Below are 26,308 nucleotides of genomic sequence, written 5' to 3' on the forward strand. Positions count from 1 at the left end.
CTGCAGATCACCACACACACACAAACAGACCTCTCCCTCGTTCCACCTCCGCTAAAGGGGAAGAGAGAAGGGAGTTGGTTCCTGGCCAGAGACTCACAGAGAAAGCTGACATACCGGCCCAGACTCAGAGATCCTCCCCCGCTGCCCCCCCCTCTTGCAGACTCACAGCTTCTCTGCACAGATCAGCTACTGCAGGTAAGTGTTGCATGGGGGGCACCTGCCGCTGCAACATTGGCTACAGGGAGAGATGGGAGAGTTATCCCAGCCCCCCTCCTTGCGGACGCGGAATCCATGATGCGGAGGCCATTTTTTTAATCGCAATCCATGTTATAACGCGGTCGTATCGGGTGGACCCCGAGGACCGTGTTAAAACCGTTTTCAGCTGTAAAAGGATATTTGGCCAAAACACAGTAGTGGATTTGATTTTCATTTAAATTATCTAGCATTGGTTGTATTTGCTAATAGTATTAGTTTATGGAATTATATAACAAATAAAATGCAATGTACCTTTATGAAAAGATATCCGATGTTCCTCCTCAGTTATAAAATGTTTCTTTGCAGTTTGCACTACTTGAGGCATATCCAGAATGGTAACTGTTGATTTAGGATACACAGAGACAAATTGCTTGGCCAGACCTCCTGAACATCCTAACAAAACAAACAAATTCATATATCGTTTCGGATTTAGTTGTTCGATAAACAGAAATTAAAGCTACAGTTCATTATAGTCCTACAAATTCAGGGAAACATACATCGTTGCCAAGTTAGAGGATGCTATTATACAAGATTTTTTTGAAGGTGGAAAGAATTCTCACCTAAGTGTGGTAATTAAGTAATAATCCCAGAACAGGGCATTACTGGCCAATAATGCCCTGGTCTGAGGGGATTATTACTATTATAGGCTAAATGTAGGCTTTTTATATTTTTCATAAAAAAGATCCACTTTTGTTGTCATATTGATTTTTATCAGCGTTGTCTACATTCTTATGCTTTTATTAAAACATACACACACATACACACACACACACACACACACACACACACACACACACACACACACACACACACATACTGCAGCCCCCTCTATATAAACACACTCTGCCATCCTCTACACCCACAAAACCCACAGCCCCCTCTATACACACACAAACACTCTGCAACTCCCCCTCTATATACACTCTTCCGTCCCCCCTACACACTGACGCCCCCCTTTTCTACACCCACAAAACACACTGCAGCCCTCCTCCACTCTCTACACTAAATACACGCACACACACAAGCCCCCCTCCACATCCACAAACACAGAAACACACACTGCAACCCCCTCTAAACCCGCAAAACTGCAGACACCCACACACACACCAAAACACACACTGCAGCCCCCCTTTACACCCACAAAACACACTGCAGACACACACCAACAAAACAGACTGCTGCCCCCTCTAGATCCACAAAACACACACTAGCAGCCCCCCACTACACCCACTGCAGCCCCCTGTAAACCCACACACTGCAGGCACACACGCAAAAAACTCTTCACCATCCTCAACCCACAAAACACACACTTCAGAGACACACAAACCAACAAAACAAACTCTGCCACCTCTATATCCACAAAAACACACCAGCAGCCCCCTCCCTACACCCAATGCAAACCCCCTGTAAACCCACACACTGCAGACACACCAACAAAACACACTGCACCCCTCCTCCATCCACAAAACACACACTGAAGCCCCCCGTACACCCACAAAACACACAGAGCAGACACACACCAACAAAACTGACTCTTCTGCCCCCTCTATACCCACAAAACACACTCAAACAGAAGACACACACCACAGACACTCAAACCTTTCCCCTCACTCCTGTGCAGAGCTCTCTGCAGGCAGGGTGGGGGAGGAGTCAGTGCCTTGTTGCTGCCTCATGTCCAATCACCTCCACTGTCCAAGAGCTGATCTCACTCTTTGTGAATGAGAACTGAAAGCTGATTGGCTTAAAAACTTGGCAGGGTGCCACAAATTCCGGGCCATTACTGATTGGTTTGTTAAAATTCCAGGCATTATCCAATCAGCGAGCAGGGATTTCAATAATGCCTTGACTTTAACAGCTTTAGCCTATAATGACTACAATAGGCTAATGCTGGCAAATTACGGGCATTACGGGCATTATTGAAATCCCTACTGTGATTGGTTAAAATTCTGGGCATTATCAATTCAGTAATGCCCGGAATTTTTGGCAACTTGCCAATTCACCTTTCAGAGATGCAGGGGGTGCATTAAAAACACTGCCAAATTTAAAACTGCTCACAGTAAATACCTCTCCCAGTCCAAGCTCCAGCTGCATCTCCGTTCCTCTCCTCTCACACAGCATGGCAGCATATGCAGGCTCTCTCTCAGAGGTGCTAGTGCTGTCAGAAGCTAGCAGGTCCCAACAAGTAACTTTGTTACTTGCAACAAAGTAATATTTCTTCCATAACTTGTATAGCTTCTGCTAAAGTAATTTTTATTTGGCTTTCATTTAGTTTGTAGTTAAAATCACTGTCCCCCACTTCCCTTCTCCCCCTCCATACCCCCACTTCTCCCCCCTCATCCCTTTCCCCCCATAACTCCTCCCCCTACCCTCACCCCTCTCTTTTCTCCCCTCCTCCACCTCTATTTATCCTGTCACTCCTCTCCCCCTCACCTTCCCCTTCACCTCTCTCCTCCCCACTCCTCTCTCTTTTCTGTCCACACTCACCTCTCTCAACCCACCCTCCCCCCTCACCATTATTGGCCAGCAATGCCCTGTTCTTCAGGGATTATTACTTACTTATAGGCTAAAGCTGGCATTATTGAAATCCCTGCTCTCTGATTGGTTAAAATTACGGGCTATTATCCATTCAGTAATGACCCAGAATTTTTATCATCCTGCCAAGTTTTTTAAGCCAATCAGCTTTCAGTTCTCATCCATATAGCGTGAGAGTAGGTCTCAGTCAGGGAAGCTGATTTGATAGTAGGCAGCAGCAAGGCACTGACTCCCCTCCCCCCACCCTGCTGCAGAGATCTCCGTAAAGGAGAACACTGAGGAGAAAGGTTTGTATGTCTGCTGAGTGTTGTGTGGGTCTAGAGGGAGGCAGCAGAGTGTTTTGTTGTGTGTGTCTTGTTGGTGTGTGTTTTGCGGGTGTAGAGGAGGGGCTGCAGTGTGTGTCTTCAGTGTGTGTTTTGTGGGCGGAGAAGGGTGAAGAGTAATTTGTTGGTGTGTGTGTCTGCAGTGTGTGGGTTTACAGAGGACTGCATTGGGTATAGAGGGGGTGCTGCTGGTGTGTGTTTCGTGGATGTAGAGGGGCAGCAGTCTGTTTTGTTGGTGTGTTGTTTTGTGGGTTGAGGGGACTGCAGTGTGTGTCTTCAGTGGGTATAGAGGGTGGAGGATGGCTGCAGTGTGTTTTAGTATGTGTGTGAGTCTGCAGTTTTGTGGGTTTATAAGGGGCTGCTGTGTGTGTTTGTGGGTGTAGAGGGGGGCTGCTCTGTGTGTGTGCCTTCAGTGTGTTTTGTGTGTAGAGGGTGGAGGAGAGCTGCAGTATTTTGTTGGTGTAAAGGGGGGCCTGCAGTATATGTGTGTATATAGAGGGGGCTGTGTGTATGTACAATTTGCTTTTAATAAACACGTGCAGTAAAATTATGTAGATGATCATGCTGATAAAAAATCAATATGACTAAAAAGGGGTCTACAAAAGTGTCTCTTTTTTATGAAAAATTTAAAAAAAAATAAGCCTATTGTACATTTAGCCTATAATAGTAATAATCAGTTCAGAACAGGGCATTACTGGCAATAATGCCCTGGCTGGGTTAATGTCCCTCAGCTTCGCCTCGGGCCTTCAAGTCTTCCTGCCAGGGCATTATTGGCCAGTAATACCTTGTTTTTCTGGGATTATTTCTTAAATATTTACAGTAAGAGCCTTATTTAATATGTTCCCATGCGGTCCACCGAAGTGCAATGACTAATATTGTACAGTAAAAGCTAGAGAGCGTAGATAGAGCAGGGATATCCTGTATATTCCGTCCAGGAAGAAAAGAAACAGCCAGGCCACTCCAGAAGTAACAACAAATAAATGATTTATTGCATGCTGAACATACAGCAAAGAATGGACTAAGTAAAAGCACCTACGCGTTGATAAAGTACCCCGTGTACAAAACGCGTAGGTGCGTTTACTTAGTCCATTCTTTGCTGTATGTTCAGCATGCAATAAATCATTTATTTTTTGTTACTTCTGGAGTGGCCTGGCTGTTTCTTTTCTTCCTGGACGGAATATACAGGACATCCCTGGCTGTGCTCTATCTACGCTCTCTATCTTCCTGGACCTACAACGGATGGATTGCATGCCGCTGACGACAAGAGTGCCCCTTGGGTAGCACAGGTAAAGTGCCGCAGTGCCTTATTTTACTCCTGTCTACCACGGACATTGTCCATTTATAAGTATTCTACTGGTTGGGTGCCATTATGTGTTTATGGTTGTGGTTGTCAGGCCGACTCCACTAGCACACTTACTCCCACCAGTTCCTAATCAACCTCATTGGGGGCACTCCATCGTTTTTCAGATTAACCCATTGTGGATGTATACATTTGGATATTCCATTTAAAGGACTGGTTACAATTTCAGAGCATCACATATACCTTGTTCCTTACAGTAAAAGCTACCTAATTCTCGCAAATAACTCCTAAAATATATCATTCTTAACAACGTTCTCTCTTCTGGCTTCATCATCATGAGCAAATATAGATGTAGAAGATGTTAACGCAGCTACTTGCGTGCGCCAGCAATAGTGCGTTTAGAAGTGTGGTTGCTCCCACTGGTGCGTTGTGTGTCTCCCTCGCTGCAGCGTGCCAGCTGGAGCAATAACGGCTGTTATAACTGTACAAATATGTCCAGTTAACATATGAGTTAATGGGAAATATTGATGTTTTGTCCTATAAACTAAAAATGATCCATTCACAAAATGAAATGAGCTCTGATTTTCTAACCAGTTTGATATACAGAGATAAAGTAGATCTTTGAGCTGTTAGAAATTAGTCTATGTGATTGCTCATCAAATTGTTTTAGTAGAGAATTACACTTGCATTATCTAATTTCCTAACTAATCCGACATGCACTTTAGCGATACTGATTGACTGAGTTTACAGCAGTGCACCACTGAGAAGATTAAATTACAAGCACTAATTATTGGAATTCTAATAATATAATTTTTAATATACATGACTTTACCTCCTAGATCATACACTGTGCTAAAAACAGAGAGGTCAAAAGCTGTAATCACATCTTTTCCGCATATATTCCATATTGAGTCCATATAACCCATGAAGGATTTCATCTGATCCTCTGACCTGCAGTAATCAATAAAATCTATTAGTCCTTAATAATATTTTTGAAATATTCATTACATTTTGAAATTGTAGAGAAAAAAAAGGCCAACATCAAACATAATGGAAGGGTGTCAGTATATAGTTATTGGTAGTTTGTTTGAGTGCATAAAATGTTCAACCTCTGTACCAAGAGTGATAAATGTACTACTGACTATAAATAAAAAAATAGACATAATTTTGTTTTTATTTAAATTGTATCAAGTAACATGCCACTGTGCATGAAAAATCATTTCAATAACAAACTATGGGGCTTATGCCATAAGCCAGCGGTGCGCAAACTGTGGGGGCGCGAGATTTTTCTGGGTTGAGGCGCGGGCGGTTGCAGAGGTCCCACGCACTTCCCCAAGGCATTTAAATTAAATGCAGGGGGATCACGCGAGGCCTCTGCAACCTCTACTTACCGAGGTTCAGCCGGCTTCAGGACGCGAGACCATGGCAATGCGGCGTCCGTGGTCATGTGATGTCACGGTTGCCATGGAAACGTGACATCAAATGACACCACACGTCCTTGCGGTGTCATCTGACGCCACGCGAGGTAAGGTGGGTCGCAACATCGGAGGAGACCTGTCAGGGGGGGGGCGCAGCAAAAATAGTTTGCACGTCCCTGCTATAAGCGTCGATAAGCCTACAGTTATTCAGTAATTTCTGATAAGTCGCCAGAAAAGTACTTTTCGGCATATTTTGTTGGCGAGGAAAAAAAACGCCAAACGAGCGGCGATAAGCCACTTATCGGCAGGTTTTCACATAGTGCAATTCTAGTAGCCTCGACTAGGTTATCAGGGCCTATCGCAGCTCTAGAATGGCAATTTCCGCTCAAAATCCTCCCGCCAGGAAAAGTTGCTGTGAGGGTCATGAGAAACTGCCGAGAAAGGACATAGAAAAAAAAAATGCATTTTTCCTGCCTTTTATTGATGCCGGGAGTCGCCGGGAGTCATGCACATCAATATCAGTACCGGAGAACCCCGGCATGTCAGATGCAATAAAATTGCATTACAGCCAACTTCATTACATTAGCAGCTAACCGCTCAGGCAATGAAGGGGCTAAGGAGCAACAGCAGGTTTATTGGGGGCAGAGGGGGTGAGTGAAGGGGGTACTTGGCCCTTCACTCACCCCCTCTGCCCCCAATAAACATTACAATATGTACTAACCACCAATACACAACCCACCCACCCCCTGTAACCTCACATAAAAGCATTTGTTATTTTTTATGCACAGGATTGATATCAGATGCCGACGGGGGTCCTCAGGTGGTCCTCGTGGGTGACCATGGACCTCCAGGTAGTCCCCACAGGTGTCTGGGGGTCCTCAGGTGGTTCCCACGGGTGTCCAGGGGCCCGCTGGCCTGCGGTACCAATCCTGTTCCAAAAAAAATTAGTGCAATACATGGATATAAATACAATACAGTAATGGGCAAAATGACTATTATCCACATATGGATAATAGTGCATTTGCTCATTTAAAATAAAACATCAACCAGCAGCATAAAGTAAATAAAACTTGCAATTACCCCAGCCAACATTAAGGGAGTCCTCATCTTCATTGCAAGAAACAATACAATAAAAAATACAATTTAATGTCCCTAACCACTTAACCACCTTAGCAGTTATTAACTGCTATAGTAATTAAGGGGTTAACCCTCCCCCGATACCCACCAGGGAGATCTAACAACCCACCCGGGCCCTCTATACCCACACTGTACCCATTGATTAGTACAGTGGTATATCATGCCCATATAATATGGGCATAAGCCACTATAGCAGTCAATGGGCAACCTAATCAAAAAGCATGAAGGCCAAAAATACACAATAATAAAATATATACACAAGCACCTAAACACCCCAACAATAAAATAACTAAAAAGCCTTATAGTAAGCTACATCAATAACATTTATCTATCTCCAAAACAGAACAATAATAAAAATCTGTTATTGCAAAACTTAAGAATACAATTCAATAAACACCTAGCCAAGAAAACTATTCAAGAAATAAAACCACTAGCCAAACAAGCAATTCAATACATAAATACACTAGCCAACTAATTAATTAATAAAACCACTAGCCAACACATCAATTAAAACCAGTAGCCAACAAAATAAATCATTAATTAAAAACGCTAAACAATCAGAAAATTATATAAAAACAAGCCATCCAAATTACAAACAATTTAAGCCAAACAATAAACAGAAAAAACAACAATCAATAGAAAAAAAGCATTTGCCAAAAAATACATTGTCTGTCACTGTATTTATCTGTACCCTAAGCTGGCACAGATTGATACATTATCAGTCAATGGGCAATGAAAAACATGAAAAGAAAAAAAAATACAATAAAAAAAAACCTGTAAAAATAAAATTATATACATTCAATATTTTTCTTACCTTTAGAAGCATTGACAGTCCGAATCCTGGCGTTTCTGTAAGCTCTTGTACCATGACGTCATCATAAAATTTATTTCATTTTTTTAAAGAGGGACTGTGGTGGGGTTGGGGGCGGGACTAGGTGGCGAGTAGATTTTTTTGTTTGGCGAAAACATTTGTGGGTGATTTGTCAACCACTGTATATATATAAAAAAATTACTAGACAATACCGTTCTGTGGCTTCCGAAATATACAGCTGAACCCCGTTATAACGCGGTGGTTGGGGTCCACCCGTTGCCGTGTTATAACCGGGATCGCGGGGGGAGGGGGGGGGAATGGCCGCCGCAATTGTGCTTCTTCTGCTTCCAGGGAGGGGAGGGGACGCATGCAGCAGGCTCTCCCAACAGTGCAGTAGAAGCCTGTGTGGTGAAGAGGGGGAGAATCTCAAGCAGGCAGGGGGGGAGGGGGTGTGTGTGTTGCCTACAAGCACAAACAACGACCACCCAACTTCACACAACGAAGGTGTTTTGCTTCTCTTCCTTTTTTTGGTTGCAGCATTATATACGTTTTTGTTAACAAACAAAATTAAAATATGCAAACAGAATATATATATTTTGTTATGGGAGTAAACTTTAAAAGGCAGCAAGCAGCGTGGTTCGCTGATAGATAGATTTGGAGTAACACATGGCATTAAAAGGAGCACAGCTTGAGGTAGCATTTCCATTGCAGTGAAGTCAAAGCAGCTGACTCTCCAGCTTGCAGTGTAATTAGCAAACGGAGCACTCCCTGCCTCCTCCTCCCTCATATGCACACTGACACAGTAAACTGCTGCTTTCTCCATGTAATAAATACCACAAGCCCTTGCAATGCTAGAGAAGAAAGCTGGCTCATCCTAGAGGTCCCTGGGGCATATCTCATGAACTCTTCTACCCTTTGGTGCAGAGGGGGAAGGTAAGATTGGGTTTGTGCCAGCAGGCTCTCTCAATCTTTTACACCTTGTAGTTCCTACAACCTACCCCCGATTCTGTGCTTCTAGGTAAAAATCATCCAGCATGCAATACAGGTATTTCATTCAGTGCCAGCAACAAGCAAGAGTTAAACGGATGCAAATTGTGTCCTTCAATGTAAAGGGGCGAACTTGTCATGTTAGATGAGCATTTATCTGGACTTTTCCCAGTACCAGAAGAATAGGTCTCCAGTCAAACACTGAAATAACATAAAAAAAAAAAAAAAAAAAAACTACCTTTTAGAGGTGACTTTTCTATTTTAGTTCTCATCTTGTTATGCAGCAATGAACTAGCAGGCATAGAATCTACTGGAGTTAATGTTCTCCTCCTCCCCTCCCCCCCAAAAATGAAGTCCAGAGACTATTTGAAAAGGGGCCTCTCTGGTGCAGATTGCTACTTTATTAACCCACACCACAGATTACTAGCATACAGCAGATATGTCAGCAGTTAAAGATTGGCTGGTTCGCTCTGCATCAGAGTCCAAATGACAGTAATCAGAGGTTACAACAATAGTCAAATTAGAAATACTTCAATTGATCATACAGTGCAAGATCAGGAACAAACAACTAATCCACAGCTACAATTATTAAATTGGTTGGCTTGTTGTTGCAAAACTCAGAGTGACTTGCATCATGCACATGAAAGTCATTGTTGAGACTATTTTTTTTTTCCCCTCCCAACCGGATACGTAGAGGGTGGAGCAGGCGCGCGCGTGTGTGACTGTCCATTAGCAATAAGGCCTCGTTCAGGGTGCCAGAGGCAGGAGTTGGAGGGCAGGGGTTCGCGTGTGCGAGCGGCAGTCTGCTGGGCGATGTGTGCACATCCTCCCCAGCAGACTTTTTCAAGAGTTGAGGAGGCGGGGCTACAGACAGCAGCTTAGGGATCGGTGTTGCTGTCTTGAAATCATTCTTAAGAATGATTTCATTAGCTACCGAGGTACCAGTGACGCTGCTGCAGCTTCAAAAAACACCTTGGGTTGTTTATTGAAACTGTAGCAGCGTCAACTCCGTACTTCGGAGACAGGGCAGCTGCTACCCTGACAACCACAATTCCCTTTCAATACATTGTTTCGGATGGCAGCTCGCACGTAAGCACGCCCTCCCTCCGAAGCCAGCACCCTGAACGAGGCCTAAAGCATTGAATAGATGTTTAAAAAAAAATTAAATTACAAGATAGATATATATATTGTATATTAAGAGGGAGCTATCTTTCATTTTTGAAGTCATTCATAATATGTGTCACAGGAGACCAGCCTTTTAACACCGGGATTACTCTCACCAGACGGTAGCTAGCCGGGCTTCATCTTTATTATGTCAGGCTTCATTAAGAATCATGAATCCTTCTGTGGGTTTATTATTTAATTTACTTACTCAGCTAGGGTTTTTTTTCTTTCCCCCTGCTTTATAACTTTTCTTAGTATTTGCAAACTATGTACTAGCCATCTGCAGCTAATATAAATAGAGAGTGGGTGCTCCAAAGATGGTGAAATCTTCATGCAATAACATCAATAATTCAAATGTAGGGCTCATTCATATGACTCTAACATGGAGTGGGTATATTATATAGTGTGATATGTGAGTGACCAGTCAAAACTCAATATAACTGCTCCTGAAGGAAGCAATCAAAAATGCTAGATTTCACCTTGATGTGACCTCATTGGAGGAAATATAACACATACTGGTACTCATCTATGTCCATAAACCATATTGAAATATCTTTAAGAGATCTTACTCACTTCTTGAGTCTTGGCGTGTCTGAAACGCGTAGGAGGTAATTCACCTCCTTTGGGTTATGTGTTGTACTTGTGCTGACTTTTTTCTACATCTGCAGCTAATAGCCAGTTCCCTTTTTTTCTATTTTGGAGGTCTTTTCAGTGTGTTCTCTCTTATATGTTTTTTTAATTGTTTGTGTATCTAATGTGTTAAATTAAAATTCATTCTTTGATTACTTTCATACATCATGTGTATTGGCAGTTATTTTTGAGTGCTTTTATAAGGATTCTGTTTTCTTTTGAGTCTTTATATTTAAATTTCCTTTAGCACTACCAGGCATTATATTATAGATTTATTTATATATCTTTCAGATTTATATTATATGCTGCTTTTGTGATTTCCAGTGTTAGCGTGACCATTTTGTGTCTCTCTCTCTTCTCTCTCTCTTCTCTCTCTTTTCTCTCTCTCTTCTCTCTCTCTTCTCTCTCTCTTCTCTCTCTCTTCTCTTCTTTCTCTTCTCTCTCTTCTATCTCTTCTATCTCTCTTCTCTCTCTCTCTCTTCTGTCTCTCTTCTAATTTCCTGGTATTGAGGCCACATACAAGCAGATGTTGATTTTGGAGTGTGGTCCCATCCATATTCTATATGTCTATATATCACAAGACCGAAAGTTAATCAGCTCATTTTAAAGTAGCAAAAAGAGATGAGGACAAAGTGATAGCTCGTGTTGTGCTGATTTCTTCGGTTTTTGCTTAGTTCTCGTCTGTTTATTACATCCCTGGCATCGGCTTTTACCTTGTCAACTACTGTTGTTTGAAATGTGTGTGGATAGCAGTGGGCATTAATTTCCCTCAGGGCAAATGTTTAGAAACATATGTCTCAAGAAGGCAACTATTAATTTTAAGGTAGGGGAATGCATAAATCTGATTACCTTATGACTGGGGTTGAACAAGCAAGATTGACAATCAAGGCCCCCCCACTCAAATTTATACTTGTTAAGGAAAGCAAATAAAATTTCCAAACTTTGAAAAAGATTTATATTTCCTAAAAAAAGAAATAACTGATTCTGAAATTACAGCGTATGCGAGTTAAATAAATAGAATGTGAATGTTTAAGATTTTCTAAATAACAAAAAAAAAGTTACACATTTACATTTTAACAGCAGCTAATTTAAAACTTTTGAGAAGAAAATAATTTTGAATGTTCATGCAATAACGGTTTATTTAATATTGCAAAATGTTTATTATATCCTATCACTTTCCCAATCTATCCTCTGTGATAGAATTGTTCTAATTGTTTGAAAACTTTTCTAAAAATTGTTTTAATAATGTTCTTCAGTTGTTGAGGTAAATGTCATTTTGAATGCAAGTGAAGATACAGAGATTAGTATTAAAAATGTTGAATCAAACAAGTTACAGTACCTGTAAACAGCTTCAAATAGATCTCTGGATGATATTCCAAAAGCCCTTTCATGCTGGTTTTTGCCTTCTCTGAAAAGCATTATAACATTTTTATATTTATAAATTATTGTACAGGAGATAAGATATAAGGATAGAGATAAGGGATAAGGATATAGAAAATAGATACGTATAGCGATAAGAGATAAGGATAGAGATCGAAATAGAGATAAGGACAGAGATAAGGATAAAGATATAGGGGCTTATTCTTTAAGCTTTGTTAGTGCTGAACTGTGCGATCACGGAAAGTCCCATTGACTTGAATGGGGCTTTCCGTGCAGATCCCACACTTACATCGTTACATAGTTACATAGTAGATGAGGTTGAAAAAAGACGTACGTCCATCAAGTTCAACCTATGCTAAATTTAGACAAAAGATACTTTATTCTATATCTATACTTACTTATTGATCCAGAGGAAGGCAAACAAAAAAAACCTTTAAGGGGAAAAATTAATTCCTTCCTGACTCCAAGAATTGGCAATCGGATTAATCCCTGGATCAACATCCTTCCCATGTATACTTATTTGGTATATCCCTGTATACCTTTCCCATCTAAAAAGATGTCCAACCTTTTTTTGAACAAATCTATTGTATCTGCCATCACAGTCTCCATGGGTAATGAATTCCACATTTTAATTGCCCTTACTGTAAAAAACCCTTTCCTTTGTTGCTGGTGAAATTCATCCACAAAGCTCAAGGGGGCTCCAAATGGTCTGCACACTCACCCTATGCATTTTACTCAGAGGAGCTTCATCAGGGGTTAAATTGATTTATTGCTTTATACGTAAAGTAAACCCTGATGAAGCTCCTCTGAGTGTAGGGTGAGTGTTCAGACAATTTGGAGCCCCCCTGAGCTATGTGGAAGACCATTCTGAGGATCCTGGACCAAGTTTTGCCTGGTCTCTGCTTGTACCTGATTAGCACTCGCTGTGGATGGCTCACCACATGTGCTATTTCATGGAAAAGGTGACAAGAACCATATCCACTTTCTGACCCAGGGTGGTCCACATGCATGCACCTTTAGCACTTAAGTGTATTACTTTTGATTACCTGTTTATAAAACAAATCTATACTATCTGTGTCCTTCTGTTCTGTTCACATATGGGAATCACCCATCTTTCTACCCTGTTCCTGAGGAATATCCACTAGTACGCATTGGAAGAACTCCTCTGAGTTGGTAACTGAATAACCACAACGCTTATTTTCAACTTCTCAATTGTGAGTGAGATACCTTTCAATTAACATCACAGTGCTGATTTATACATTATTGCACTATTTTGTGTTTCTCTTATTTTTCCACATATTTGGGGAGTATTTGCGCTTCTGAGAGATAGAGATGATAGAGATGATTGATAGAGAAGATAGAGATGATAATGATAGATAGAGATGGTAGAGATAATGATAGAGCTAATAATACATATTTAATCATCATTGCCAACTTCTTCTTAAACTTAAGATTCTATTCCGTTAATGATAAAGAAATTGAAAATAAATTATGAAATTAATTGGAATAAACTGACATGCAGCTAATACATTTGGCAGTGTTAATATTATTAAAAAATAATAATAAAGTGCAATGCAAGCTACATTCCTACTGGAATGTATACCTATATTTAAAAAAAAATCTTATATTTCAGAAAGAATAATAGTCTACTTGAAATAACCACCCCCCCCCCCTCTCAAGTTAGGAGTGTGGAGTTGAACACACTGGTGTAACAGGGGACTTATCCCTATTCAGTAATGTGCCTTTAATCTAGCAGTTTGGTGGTTAACTTCTGGTAGTTAATTACTAAACACCACCTGCCTGATTGAGATGGCTTACAAAAGCCTGTCTGTTCAAACAGGAAGTGAGAACTCTTTAGCTGACACCTGAGCTGAACTTGGAGACACACTTGTTTTGAGCTCTGCCAAAAGATAGCAGAGCTGCTTTCAAGACACAAGGCCCAAATAAGACTTCTAAACCTGGATGCTGATTTTCTGTGCACGCACGGGTGCGGTTCCATGAGAGCAGAGAAGCTTACTCTACAGCTGATAAACAGATAAGACTTTCATTATTAAGAGACTGCTTATATCTGCTTATTTTCATGCTATGTTTTGGGGCTGGGGAGAAATGCTTGACTAGGGAGATGTGAATTGGTTGCATAGTGTTTTCACTAGAAATACTCCCAAGTGAATGGAAGCTTTGTTCCCCCCCCTTGTTTGGATTTTTTCCTGATAAAAAGGAAAAGGCACAATAAAGCCTTATTATAATTTCACATTATAAAGCCTCCTAATTGCGTACCTCTGTGAACGTCCGTCCACATATGGTCGTCAGAAGTGGGACAAGAGTTGTCCTTGTAGTTAAAAAGGACCGGAGTTTTTATGTGAAATTTTTTGTTATGCTTTTTTGCCTACAAACAGTTTAAACAACTTGAAAAAAAAAACCCTCATACAGCAGAGATCAGATTTAAAGGGACACACACCACTGAAACTTACACTGCACTGAAACTTACAAAACCACAGATGGACTCTTTTCCCCAAATCCCAAGAGACTTCTGAAGCAGGTAAACCTTTAATTACCTATCACAAAGTGTAATACGGTAATTGAAATAGGGATTTTGCCTTCTAGCCATAGTCAGGGTTCAAGAAGTGAGTCAGCCCTTAAAAAGGGATAGGTTTTTTTTGTTTTCAAAGTTTCGCTGAAGCAGTGAAAACAGATGGTGACCCACGAGTGGTACTGATTTTGCAAATAAAGGTTGCCACACCGCATAGGGCTACCAGCTGTGAATGGAGTATATGCAGAAAAGTGTGAAAATTGATACAAAGACTGTGCTGAAGCAGGGGTATTTTTTAGCAAACAAATGCTGAGTGTAAAATTGCCCTATAAAGAAAAAGTTTTTTCAAAGCCAATTGCTGAGTGTTGTGTCCACTGCAAAGAATGTTTTTTTTTTCCTGCAAGTAAAAAAAGTATGCCTATTATCTTGGGAGCAAAACAGACACCCAAAGATGAGACTGAAAATTACTGAACTCAGGCAGAAAACTAAATTCTGTTGCTGAAGCGGAGGGATTCACCTAGCACATAAATGGTGTATAGCAAATAGACTTTTTTTACCTAGCAACTGCACAATCTTGTATACCTGATAAGAGAAAATGCATGCACAGTACTGCTGATATTGAAAAAAAAAAAAAAAAAAATTACCCAAGAAAGAAAAATCTACAGAGATGCCTGTGAGAGCCATGACCTCTACAAGCAAAATATGCCCATCTGTAGGACTATCACAATTGGGGGTTCTAGCAAATACAGTGGCAACAGCTGCAATAGCGCCTCCTGAGGTCAGGAAGAAAATGACACCTGATAGCCTAAAAATGGAGGACAAGATGCAGCGTTCCTGTAATGAACCCTACCCCACTGAAGAGTGGCCCTTCCAGTCCAATAAAGAGGAAGACATCTCTTACGGGGAACCCGAACCGAGTCACACCCACAAAACACCCCAAGAATGGTGGGGGTGCCTGAAATCGGCACGAACAGAAAAGACCGCTCCTTTTGATGACGAATATGATCAGCAGGAGACAGAGCGGGAGCAGTGGATCACCGAATATTTCCGTCAGCTATTACAGTTACAAGAAAAGCCGGGTGGATCCAATGACGCTGCTAAAACTTCAAATGAAGATGGAGACCCCAGTATCCCTGAAGGGACGATGTCATCCAAATCAAAAAGGAAGAAAAAGAAAAGCGGTTCTTCACTTACCGTGGAAGTAACAGACACGTCCGCAGATCCTGTGGAGAAAAAGGGGGACCGAGATGCCCTGCAAGCTAGAGAAAATGGAGAATTCGTCCCGCGTATAACTGAATATCCAGAGGGCCCAAGGCAGAGGTCTGGTACCCCAAAGAGGTGTCTGTCCAGTGCCAACAGTGAGGAACCCTCAACCAGTCATCCCAGGGAAGCGAAGCCGGAACTAGTGAGTGACGATCCCTTGACCAGCCCTGAAGACGCCCTGAAAATTGCCAGGCGTGACTGTGATCTACTTCGAGAACAATTGAAACTTGAGAGAGCAGATAACACAGAGCTACAGAAAAATAACGTGAGGCTACAAAAAGATGTGATCACAATTTACTCTTTAGCCTGGACAGAATTGGACGATCTCAAGACTGAGCTAGATACTGCAAAGGCTACTATTTCCGCCATGGATGAAAAGCAGAGCCAATCTGAAAAATGGTGGCTACGCTAAAGCGGAAGTATGAGGAGGCACTGAAGCAGATGACAGTCTTCCAGCAAGAGGTTCACACTCTTCGCATAGAGCTGAATGCCTCACAACAGGAGATCAACAGTGTCCGGATAGAAGTGGACGTATCTCAGAAAGAGGTTCAGACACTCCGCAGTGCACTTGATGCCTCACATTATGAGACCAACAGCTGCCGCACAGACCTGGAAGTTTCTAGAAAGGAACTACACAGTCTCACTGAGGAGCTGGACATTTCAAGGAAAACTATCCTACATCTTAACTTAGATCTCAAAGTCTCTCAGAAGGAGCTTCAGAACTTAAACCTGGAGATGGAAGTCTCACGCCAGGAGACAGCCCGCCTCCAAGCAGATGTGCAAAAATGGAAGGTGGACTGCAAGGAAGCCCTGAATAGTACAGAGACTGAAAAAAGAGAGAATTTAAGATTAAAAAAAGAAAATTCTGAGTTGACAGAATACGTCAAGGGAAAGAATAAAGAGCTGCAGGCTCTTAAAGAAATAAATAAACTTTTGAAAGAGGAAATGTTTGAAGCAGAGCACCGACTGCAGAACCAACTGCAAGGTCTGCGTACACACCTCCAGTATGCTGAGGAAAAGCAGCAAACGCTGCAGGAAGAAAAGCTGCAGGCTGTTAAAGAGGTACAAGCGCTGCAGGAACGTCTGAATACCCAGTACGTCCCCACAGAGCAGTATGAGGAGCTAAAGGCCACGCTGCATGTCTTCAGAGCATCATTGGAGGCGGAGCTTCGATACCAGGTGACTCTGTATGAGAGGGAGCATGAGAAGGCTCAGAAATTGAAGCAAGAGCTGGAGAGACAGAGAGACTGTTCCATTCCCTTGAGTCAGTACACCAAGGAGAAAACAGACGCAGCTGCAACCTTGATGACAAAAATTACAGAGCTCCAGAATATGAAGGAGACTCTGATACAGATTCCTCCAATACGGAAAAAGGTATTGGCACTACCCAAGCACCAGTATCCCACAGTAACTAATGCCCGTGAGGACAAGGGTACAGTGAGAGTTGGGGACTCCACGCAACTTCAAAACAAAAATACGAAGTTTGAGCCACCAAAGAAAGCAGTAGCCAAACCTACAGCTGCCCAACAGGCAACAAACAGAGGTAGGAGTGCAGAATCCTTTGCTGAAGAAGCTGAACTGGTGACTCCGTGGTGTGGAGAAGCTGCAGAAAGACCGCTTCAAGAGCAGAAAACTCCAAGGGTTAGTCCTAACTGCTCTACAACTGTAGCCATACACTTTGTCTACAAAAAGAGGAGTGCCCGACGCAACAGAAATCTCAAGACCGCGCAAGCAATAAGAAGACTTTACGTGGAAAAAGTCCTCCTCGAGCGACTGAGGAGTGCTGATCTCAAGCACCTTCGGGAGGAGACAAAAGTAAACTGGAGAAAGGGCTCCAATCCCAGCGGGACAGAAGGTTCTCTTCCTCCATCCACTCTCATTCAAGTCACAGAAAGATCTCGAATGAGAGTGGAAGGATGGGCTTTGGCCATGGTAAGCCCGAGCTTCCCACAAACAGGGGAGGTATGTAACAGGGGACTTTTCCCTGTTCAGTAATGTGCCTTTAGTCTAGCAGTGTGGTGGTTAACTTCTGGTAGTTAATTACTAAACACCACCTGCCTGATTGAGATGGCTTACAAAAGCCTGTCTGTTCAAACAGGAAGTGAGAACTCTTTAGCTGACACCTGAGCTGAACTTGGAGACACACTTGTTTTGAGCTCTGCCAAAAGATAGCAGAGCTGCTTTCAAGGCAAAAGGCCCAAATAAGACTTCTAAACCTGGATGCTGATTTTCTGTGCACGCACGGGTGCGGTTCCAGGAGAGCAGAGAAGCTTACTCTACAGCTGATAAACAGATAAGACTTTCATTATTAAGAGACTGCTTATATCTGCTTATTTTCATGCTATGTTTTGGGGCTGGGGAGAAATGCTTGACTAGGGAGATGTGAATTGGTTGCATAGTGTTTTCACTAGAAATACTCCCAAGTGAATGGAAGCTTTGTTCCCCCCCCTTGTTTGGATGTTTTCCTGATAAAAAGGAAAAGGCACAATAAAGCCTTATTATAATTTCACATTATAAAGCCTCCTAATTGCGTACCTCTGTGAACGTCCGTCCACAACTGGCAAATTACAGTGGGTTACTAAAAGTATATCAAACTACTCTACAAATTAATAAAGCTCAAAAGTAAGAGACAATGTTCTTAATTCATATTCTTACTCCATTATTATAATGTGTTTGCATTGAATTGAGAGTCAGTGCTTTTTAACTTATTGTTCTTATAATAATATTACCCATTAGGTAATATTTTGTAAATATTTTCAGAATATATTGTAATAGAGGTAGCCAGAGTACCATTCCTAGCTGCAGGGAATGCCGCGGGCAACAAACCACAGCTTTCTGTGACAGCGGGGAGAAAAGTAGTTTGCAGCCAATATTGAGCTGCTGCGACTGCCCACAGCTTTCAACTTCTCTGGAGCCGCAGCAAACTTTGTTTTTACTCTGGCAGAGTCCCACCTCGAACGACACCAGCTGGGGATAAAAATTAATTATCCAGACCAGGGTTTGGTAATCCGGGCAAGAATATATTAGGTGAGTAACTGTAAAAAGTTCTGTCATGCTCTAAGGTATACTGTATGAGCAGAGTAAAATGAGACACAAGAGCTGCAAGTATCACTTTCTTCAGCTATTCAAACCTACTGTACTTAAAACCTGTAATAAAAAAAAACTATTTTAAAAAGTGAAAGTTAACCCGTATTGCTGCTGTAATATGTCAATGTACTCAAAGGGGCATCTGATTGGAAGGTAATAAATGCAAAACTGCTTGCTTTACATAACTATGGCCCATGTGTACTAAGGCAAAATTGGCAATATTCTGGTGGGGTGGGAAATCTGTGCATATATATCAGAAAAATTATCAATTTGATACATCTGGCACAATGGTATTTGCTTCAGAATCACATATTTTGCCCCTGAATGCTTCCACTTTAAAGACTGCCGTTCCAGCCTTATTGGTCTCCAGTAAGAAAATACAAAACAGAGGTTAATCAGAGATTACATTTGCTTATTAGTCAATATGCAGTAAACAGGTCGGCAAGAACATCATAGTTAATGTAGTATTTAGTACTGTGTCCAGCAACTATGGTATTGTAAGAAAACATTACTGTTAATGGTTTATCCTCTTAAAATATTGCAAAATCAAAATGGAATACATTTTGATAAACCCCAAGATTAGTTCTCATCTGTATTAAATTGTAGCAGAAGACACAGACCGGTTTGGTTCCTTCAATGTAAATTTAATTTACAAAAAGGTTGTGAGAGAACTCCTTGTAGACTTTACTTTAACCACAAATCATACTTGCACCAGTATAAAATATATGACTTGCAACTGATATTATTGTCAATGACAGTTGTACTCAACTTTAGTCCTCAAGAATGAAATGGTGAGACGGGAAAGTATCCCCTAAAGTAGTGGCACAAATTAACACCTCTAATTAAAACTCGGTTTTATTAACGTAATTAAAATAGAGTGTGAGGGATTATGGACAAACAAAACAAACACGTGAACATATAATAATTTAAAAAAAACGGAGTGTGATTGAACAAGAGTAACTGGTGATTAACAAAACACTTGGACGGTATATGCATAAACTCTCCCCACAAGAAATTTCGTGTTATTTGGATCACAGTTGTCCTACTGAGGGAAATATGGATGGATTTCCTGAGTTCCTAGAGACTCTTTTAGTAATGGGTTCTCATAAAAATTGCATTTTCTCCCATAGTTAACACACCTGATTGCCAGAAATTGGCTGAATGTGAACTCAATCTGCAAGGTATTTAGGTAAGTAACCAACTGTTTAGGTTAAAGAAATCTATGTATCACAACCTAAACTTTGAGTGGGTGGGTATGATCATCCCTCCACCACTAGGCATTGGTTAGTGCAATGCCCAGTTAAGTAGTACTGGGAACTGCACACCAGAAGAAAGTGACCTATGTGGTGCTTTAACCAGTATTCAGCTACATGAAGCTGATAGCAGAGTACAGAGAACAACACACAAATGGTGTATAAAGTCTATCTAGGGGTGCAATTTAAATAGAGTCTGAGCATTCTGGCTGTCCACGGCCACAGTCTCCGAAACGCTCAGACTAGTAGGACTCCCTTGCCACTCCGAATCAGCCGACGTCGCAGGCTTGCTGACGTCGCACGTACCCGACGTACTTTTCACCAATAGGCTTCATCGGGGGCGGTTTGCAATTGAAACCCCATGTTTTTTATACCTCCTGCAGTTGGGGGAAGATTGGACAAGTAAACTCCTGATTGGTGTTTTGAAACGTCAATCACGACGTCCCATCGTGTAATATAGGGCCCGCCTCCCACTTGCAGATTGAGTTCACATTCAGCCAATTTCTGGCAATCAGGTGTGTTAACTATGGGAGAAAATGCAATTTTTATGAGAACCCATTACTAAAAGGGTCTCTAGGAAGTCAGGGAATCCATCCATATTTTCCTCAGTAGGACAACTGTGATCCAAATAACACACACAACGAAATTTCTTGTGGGGAGAGTTTATTCATATACCTTCCAAGTGTTTTGTTAATCACCAGTTACCCTTGTTCAATCACATTCCGTTTTATTATTCTATGTTTACGTGTTTGTTTTGTTTGTCCATAATCCCTCACACTCTATTTTAATTACGTTAATAAAACCGAGTTTTTTAGTGTTAATTTGTGCCACTACTTTAGGGGATACTTTCCCGTCTCACCTTTTTATACTTTACCTTCCCCAGTGAGCACCACCTTCTCCACTAGTGTTTAGGGATTTTTTAACTAATTAGACACCCTCCCTGTCCTTTGTTAGAGCGAGGTTTCACTATTTGCCCTCCGGGGCATCTGTATACCACTTAGTCCTCAAGAACCCTCAACAGCTCAGATTTGAAGGATATTTCTACTTCACCACAGGCGTGGAAACCACTGGTCTACAACATTGCATACGATAAATATATCTTCTACCATACCTTATCGCTTCAGGTAAGAATTGCCAGGTCTTGTACGAATTGTGAGATAAGTACATCATCATGTGGTAGAAAGACCTTGGACTTGACTTTGTGAGGTATATGCTGGAAAGATCTGTGTTTGCATAGAAAGCTTAAAAAGAGAAAGGAAAGTTTAGTTAACTGATATAAAATATGAATTGAACTGAACATTCACTGACAATGTTAAACTGTATTATGAATTTTGAAGCACATGCCAACATGTGGAAACTTCAGCTTGGCGCTCTGCGGAATAAAGGATATTCATCCATCTCCAATTTACTTGCAATGTTATAAATGGGCTTTTGATATATATTCCAGGTAATATTTCCCTTAATATAGGAACAAGTGGAAGTGTGATTATGAATCATATCCATGTATTTTAATAAACAAAATGTACTATTGTGAAAAACGTGCATGTCATACAGTATTGTGGTATGTGTTATTTGCTTGCATATGTCAGGCAATTGTCATTTAATGATTAGCCGAAAAATTCAACATGTGGCACAGATCAGCAACACAATATGATCAACAAGAACTGTACTATACAAACTTGCCAACTAATATGCCCCACTTCTCCCTGTCTCCAGGTGAAGTGTAGAAATCTCAAGGGGAGTGGTAAAAGTCGGTATCCATCCGGGTTATACATGGTACTTTATTATAGTAAAATAAAAGTCAAGCATACATCATATGTATGTGGTAGTTTATACCAACTATACTGTCACTGTACTACTGACTGACATAAGGAAATAAAAACAGGTTTTTTTTCCAGTGGAAACAAATTATCAGATTGGGGTATATTGTATATTATCAGTCACAAAATTATATTTACATTACTGAAATAGCATTTCACAACTCAGGAGAACAATACCAGAAAGAAAAGTACAACTCTGTCAGCACTGCTAAATGATTCTTCATATTCCATTTAATAAACTGTTCTGACTTACCAACAAAAACAATAGAGCAGATAACTATAATTTAAGTGTTTTAAACCTCCTGTGGCTATCCTCAAATTCTGGTCAGTTCTTTAAATAGAATGCTGAGCACATGTAAAGATATTATGTCTATTATTGTAAGGAACTGGGGAACACGTCCCCCACACGTGTTCCCTCCTTACCTGCCGATGCTCAGCATCCTGCGCAGCTTACAGAGCACGCCCATGCAGGGATTTCACTGCTCCCATGGAGCTGAGATCCGCCCCCCGCCTGTGACGCATGGCGCGCACATGTGACACGCGTGCACCACTCCCCAGCTGCGTGTTCAAGCATCATCAGCACTTCCCTCTGTTCCCTGCACAGTGCACCAATCCTTGCCTCCGTGGAGACCGCGCCTCTGCTCTTCCCCTCTGTGTAATTGTCTCTCTCCGCATACAAATACCCAGCTTTCTCAGCTACTCATTGCTGAGCATAGTTCCTAGTAGCCTTGTGCTGTCCATGTCCTGTTCCTAGTCTCTGCCTTGCCCCTCTGCTGTTTGTTTTCTTGTTTACCGACCCAACTTTACTTAGGACCCCTCTCTGGATAACGACCCCAGCTTGTCTTTGGACCTCTCTCTGGATAACGACCCCGGCTTGCCTCTGACTTCGTGTACCTCTCCATCCCTGACCTCGGTTATTGGACATTCTACTATCCTACTGGCTCCAACACTTGACCTTGGCATTACGGACACAGACCATCCCACTTGCTCCTCCCTACGACCTCGGCAAGTATCACAACTAACCCACTCTCTCCAACCCAGAACCGGCTACGCTAACAATCCACCCTCCAGGCGTGCCTCCGCTGCTGTGGGTGCGCAGTTTTACACTTTCGAACCGCAGTACCGGAGTCCCGCCTTGTTCGTGGTGAACGCAAGCGTTACAATTATACTGTTTTTGATCCGAGAAAGATTATAGTGCACTGAAAACACTGCTCACCTTCACAATTGTAGGTTTATAAATTAAGTTATGTTATATTGCTTGCATGACATTCCTTCCTAATAAAGTTATGAATTATCAAGACCCAGATCTTCCAATGATGTTTGGGGAATAAAACTGATATTATGCCTTTAATACAGTTATACATGTACAGTACCTCCTCATTTTCATGTCACTGTTAGATGCCAAGTAATATTTTTGGTCCATTGCACAAAGCAGTGCAACTGTATTTTGATAGGGAACTCCTAGGACATGAGCTTCTTCACTTTTCATTTTTAGAGATCAATAAGAAAGTTTATACAGGGATTAGGAAAGAATTCCAAGTGGGACAGTGTACTGCCTGAGGGGTCTCCAATCCTTATCTGCTACATTTCCTTATGTAAAGCTGGATTAGTTGCTGTAGTTAAGATACAAACACAACTAGCACTAAATCCTATATTTATGAATGTAACTGCAGCATCTACACAAGTAATAGAAAGGAACAAACTACAGCTCACAGGTCATCTCCCTTTCTTCTGCTTATACATGTCATTGGTCCTGCTATTGCTGTTCACTTCTGTAACTCCCTAGTACTAAAGTAGCTGGAAACATAGGTAGCAAAGGGGTCAAATTGAAAGTGACCTGGGACAAATAAAAATAGAGACTACAGACAAAATGGGGTACTAGAGAAAATGAGATCCATAAGCGCACAGACAGAATGAGTGCGGGTTCGAATGACCGGTAGCCAAAAAGGATTAGGTTCAAGGGGAAATAAATAATAGATAAGATATGACAGGAGAAGGGGAAAGTATAGGGTACAGTGAAAAGAAAACTGTGTAAGGGGGCCGGCACCAGTCCTTGGTGGCCTGTACTGAAATTATGTGAGGCCCTTAAATGTGTTTTTAATTTGCCCCATTTATTTTACATTGATCATTAAAGTCAAGTTTTTAACCCAATAAGATCAAGTTACACCCTTTACAGTTTCTTTCCCGCTAGTCTCAGTACATTGTTATGCTTTTACGATAATTCCAAACTATAGACAGCCTAGAGAGAGTTCATATTCCTGAGGTTTCTACACCCTGTCTGTGGAGAGACATACCTTTTCCCTGTGCTACTTAAATAACCCTAGTGCACTCTGACTGCTTTCCTTCCTAAGGCTGAGTGTCACGGGAGACCAGGTATGTACACCTTTTTATCAGGATTATTCATTGAGCAAAACAAGAAAATAAAACAAATAGTCATTTATTCCATAGAAACAGACATACATACAGTGGATTACAAAATACAAGAGGAAAAAACACACTTACTGGGGGTCTTGGCTACAAAACTAGACTGTCCTAGCTTCTGTGGGATGTAAAACAAAGTTTTTAGTTGATCGGGACTTAGCCCGAAGTGTTCCGGAACTCAAATCGACACGAAGTTCCACATGCCACCACTGTACGAGCTCCGGAGCCTTGAAATAACTTGACTATGAGTAAGTCCCAAATGTCCTGGAACTCAAATCGGCTTCAATCACGAGCCGCGACCGCTACGTTCAAGACCTGAATTTTCTGAAGCCGGCTCGCTGCTATTTCTTTCAGAGCATCTTTTTGCTATTTCAAATTTCCCGCTGCTGTCTTGACGCTCAAAATCTCAAAATCCTGCTCCTCCTGCCCCCTCGCCTTCCTTGGTGAGCGCCCCCACGGCGCGACACTCCTCGCGCTCCCTGGCACACACTGTGCGCGCCCATCCAACCTTTACAGAGGGCGCGCACACACGTTCCAGTTGTAGGCCTTCCCAGAGCTCTGGCTCCGCCCCTCATAGTGTACAAGCCATATCCCTGTCTGATTCACCTGTCTCCTCCCTCACTCCTTCTGACCTATCTCTGCAACCTCTCACTCAACCCTCTGCTCCTCCTCTCTCTCACATTGGTGCTCCCTCCTTTATAATCCCTGTCTGTCCTCTAGCTCATTGCTCTGCATAGCTTCTTGTGACCCCTGTGTGTACAGTCTCTATGCTTGGCTCTCCTGTCTCTTTCAGCACTGGTTCCTGTCCCTGCTTACCTTTGGATCTCCCTGGCTTGAACTCTGCTTTGAATTGGATTACGCTGCTTTCTCCTGCCCTTGAACCCTGCACTTGGATACGACTACGCTGCCTTCTCCTATCCTTGAACACTGGCCTACAGACATCACCACGCTGCTCGCTATTACCCCTGAACTCTGGCACACGGACATTACTATCCAAACTCTGGCATCCTGGACGTTGCAAGTATACATTAACTCTTTCTCAACAGGCTCGGCAACGCACTACCACACTCCGGGCACACCCTCACTGCTGTGGGTGCGTGTTATAACCTTACCCACCTCAGTACTGAGGACTGGCCAGGTCTGCGGGCATACAGGCGTTACAATTAGTTCCCATGTAGTTATTTTTGTATTATTAAAATTGTATTATTTTTTTTCCAATATAAATGGACGTATATATTATATGTGGTCAGGTTCCCCTCTGGACTCCTCTTGCCCCCCCCCCCCCCTCACCCTTACCTCCGGGAGCACAGCGGGTGGTGTGAGTGCTGTCAGAGTCAGCGGCAGACCACGAACGACTCCCTTCCATCCGGAGGGAGATGCTTTGCCGGAGAGGTTCAACTGGACTCTCTTTGACATGCTCGGCACCCTGAAGGGCTCTCAAAAGAGCGAGTGGAGTAAACATGTGGAGTCCTTGGTGTATACTTATAACTGCACACGCCCCGAATCCACGGAATTCACTCCCTACTTTGATGTTCGGGCGAGAAGCACGATTGCCAGTGGATATACGTCTGACGGTATCTACCGATGGGGAACCCAACAGGACACACTTCATGTACAGCATTTGCTCATCTGAATGCCGGTAACAAACGGCGCAACGACCATAAGGTCCACCGTCGGGAAATTGTTCCTGGAGATGCCGTTCTCTTCTGCAATATAGGGATCCACGGCAAACAATAGCTGGCCGACCGCTAGCGCGATGGGGTCTATGAAGTCAAATCCCAGATACTGGTTTTCCCGTTCTACCGCATAAAAGACGCAGATGGACGGGTAAAGGTCTGGCACCGCAATCATCTCCTGCTTATCCCACAAGTGGGGGATGACTATACAGAAGTATAAGCTACACCATTGGCCGGTGAGGCCGACAGACGAGACGGGAATTCAGAGACAGTAATTGAATCAACCGAGGATCCTATGGAAGGACCCTCTAGTAGTACAGA

The 26,308-nt window shown here is 42.1% G+C and overlaps 1 protein-coding gene across 1 annotated transcript in view; it reads right to left on the bottom strand.

The window, feature by feature from the left end:
- The window catches only part of LOC142491681 (acetylserotonin O-methyltransferase-like), a 45,514-nt gene that overhangs the window by 9,703 nt on the left and 9,503 nt on the right, over nucleotides 1-26,308 (bottom strand). The window contains exons 4-7 of the mRNA XM_075594597.1: nucleotides 21,182-21,311; nucleotides 11,897-11,965; nucleotides 5,243-5,361; nucleotides 508-648 (exon numbers count right to left, since the gene is read on the bottom strand). Coding sequence (XP_075450712.1) covers nucleotides 508-648; nucleotides 5,243-5,361; nucleotides 11,897-11,965; nucleotides 21,182-21,311 — 459 coding nt within the window. The remainder of the gene's footprint in view (nucleotides 1-507; nucleotides 649-5,242; nucleotides 5,362-11,896; nucleotides 11,966-21,181; nucleotides 21,312-26,308) is intronic.

Source organism: Ascaphus truei, chromosome 3 (assembly GCF_040206685.1).
Source record: "Ascaphus truei isolate aAscTru1 chromosome 3, aAscTru1.hap1, whole genome shotgun sequence".
Taxonomy (NCBI): domain Eukaryota; kingdom Metazoa; phylum Chordata; class Amphibia; order Anura; family Ascaphidae; genus Ascaphus; species Ascaphus truei.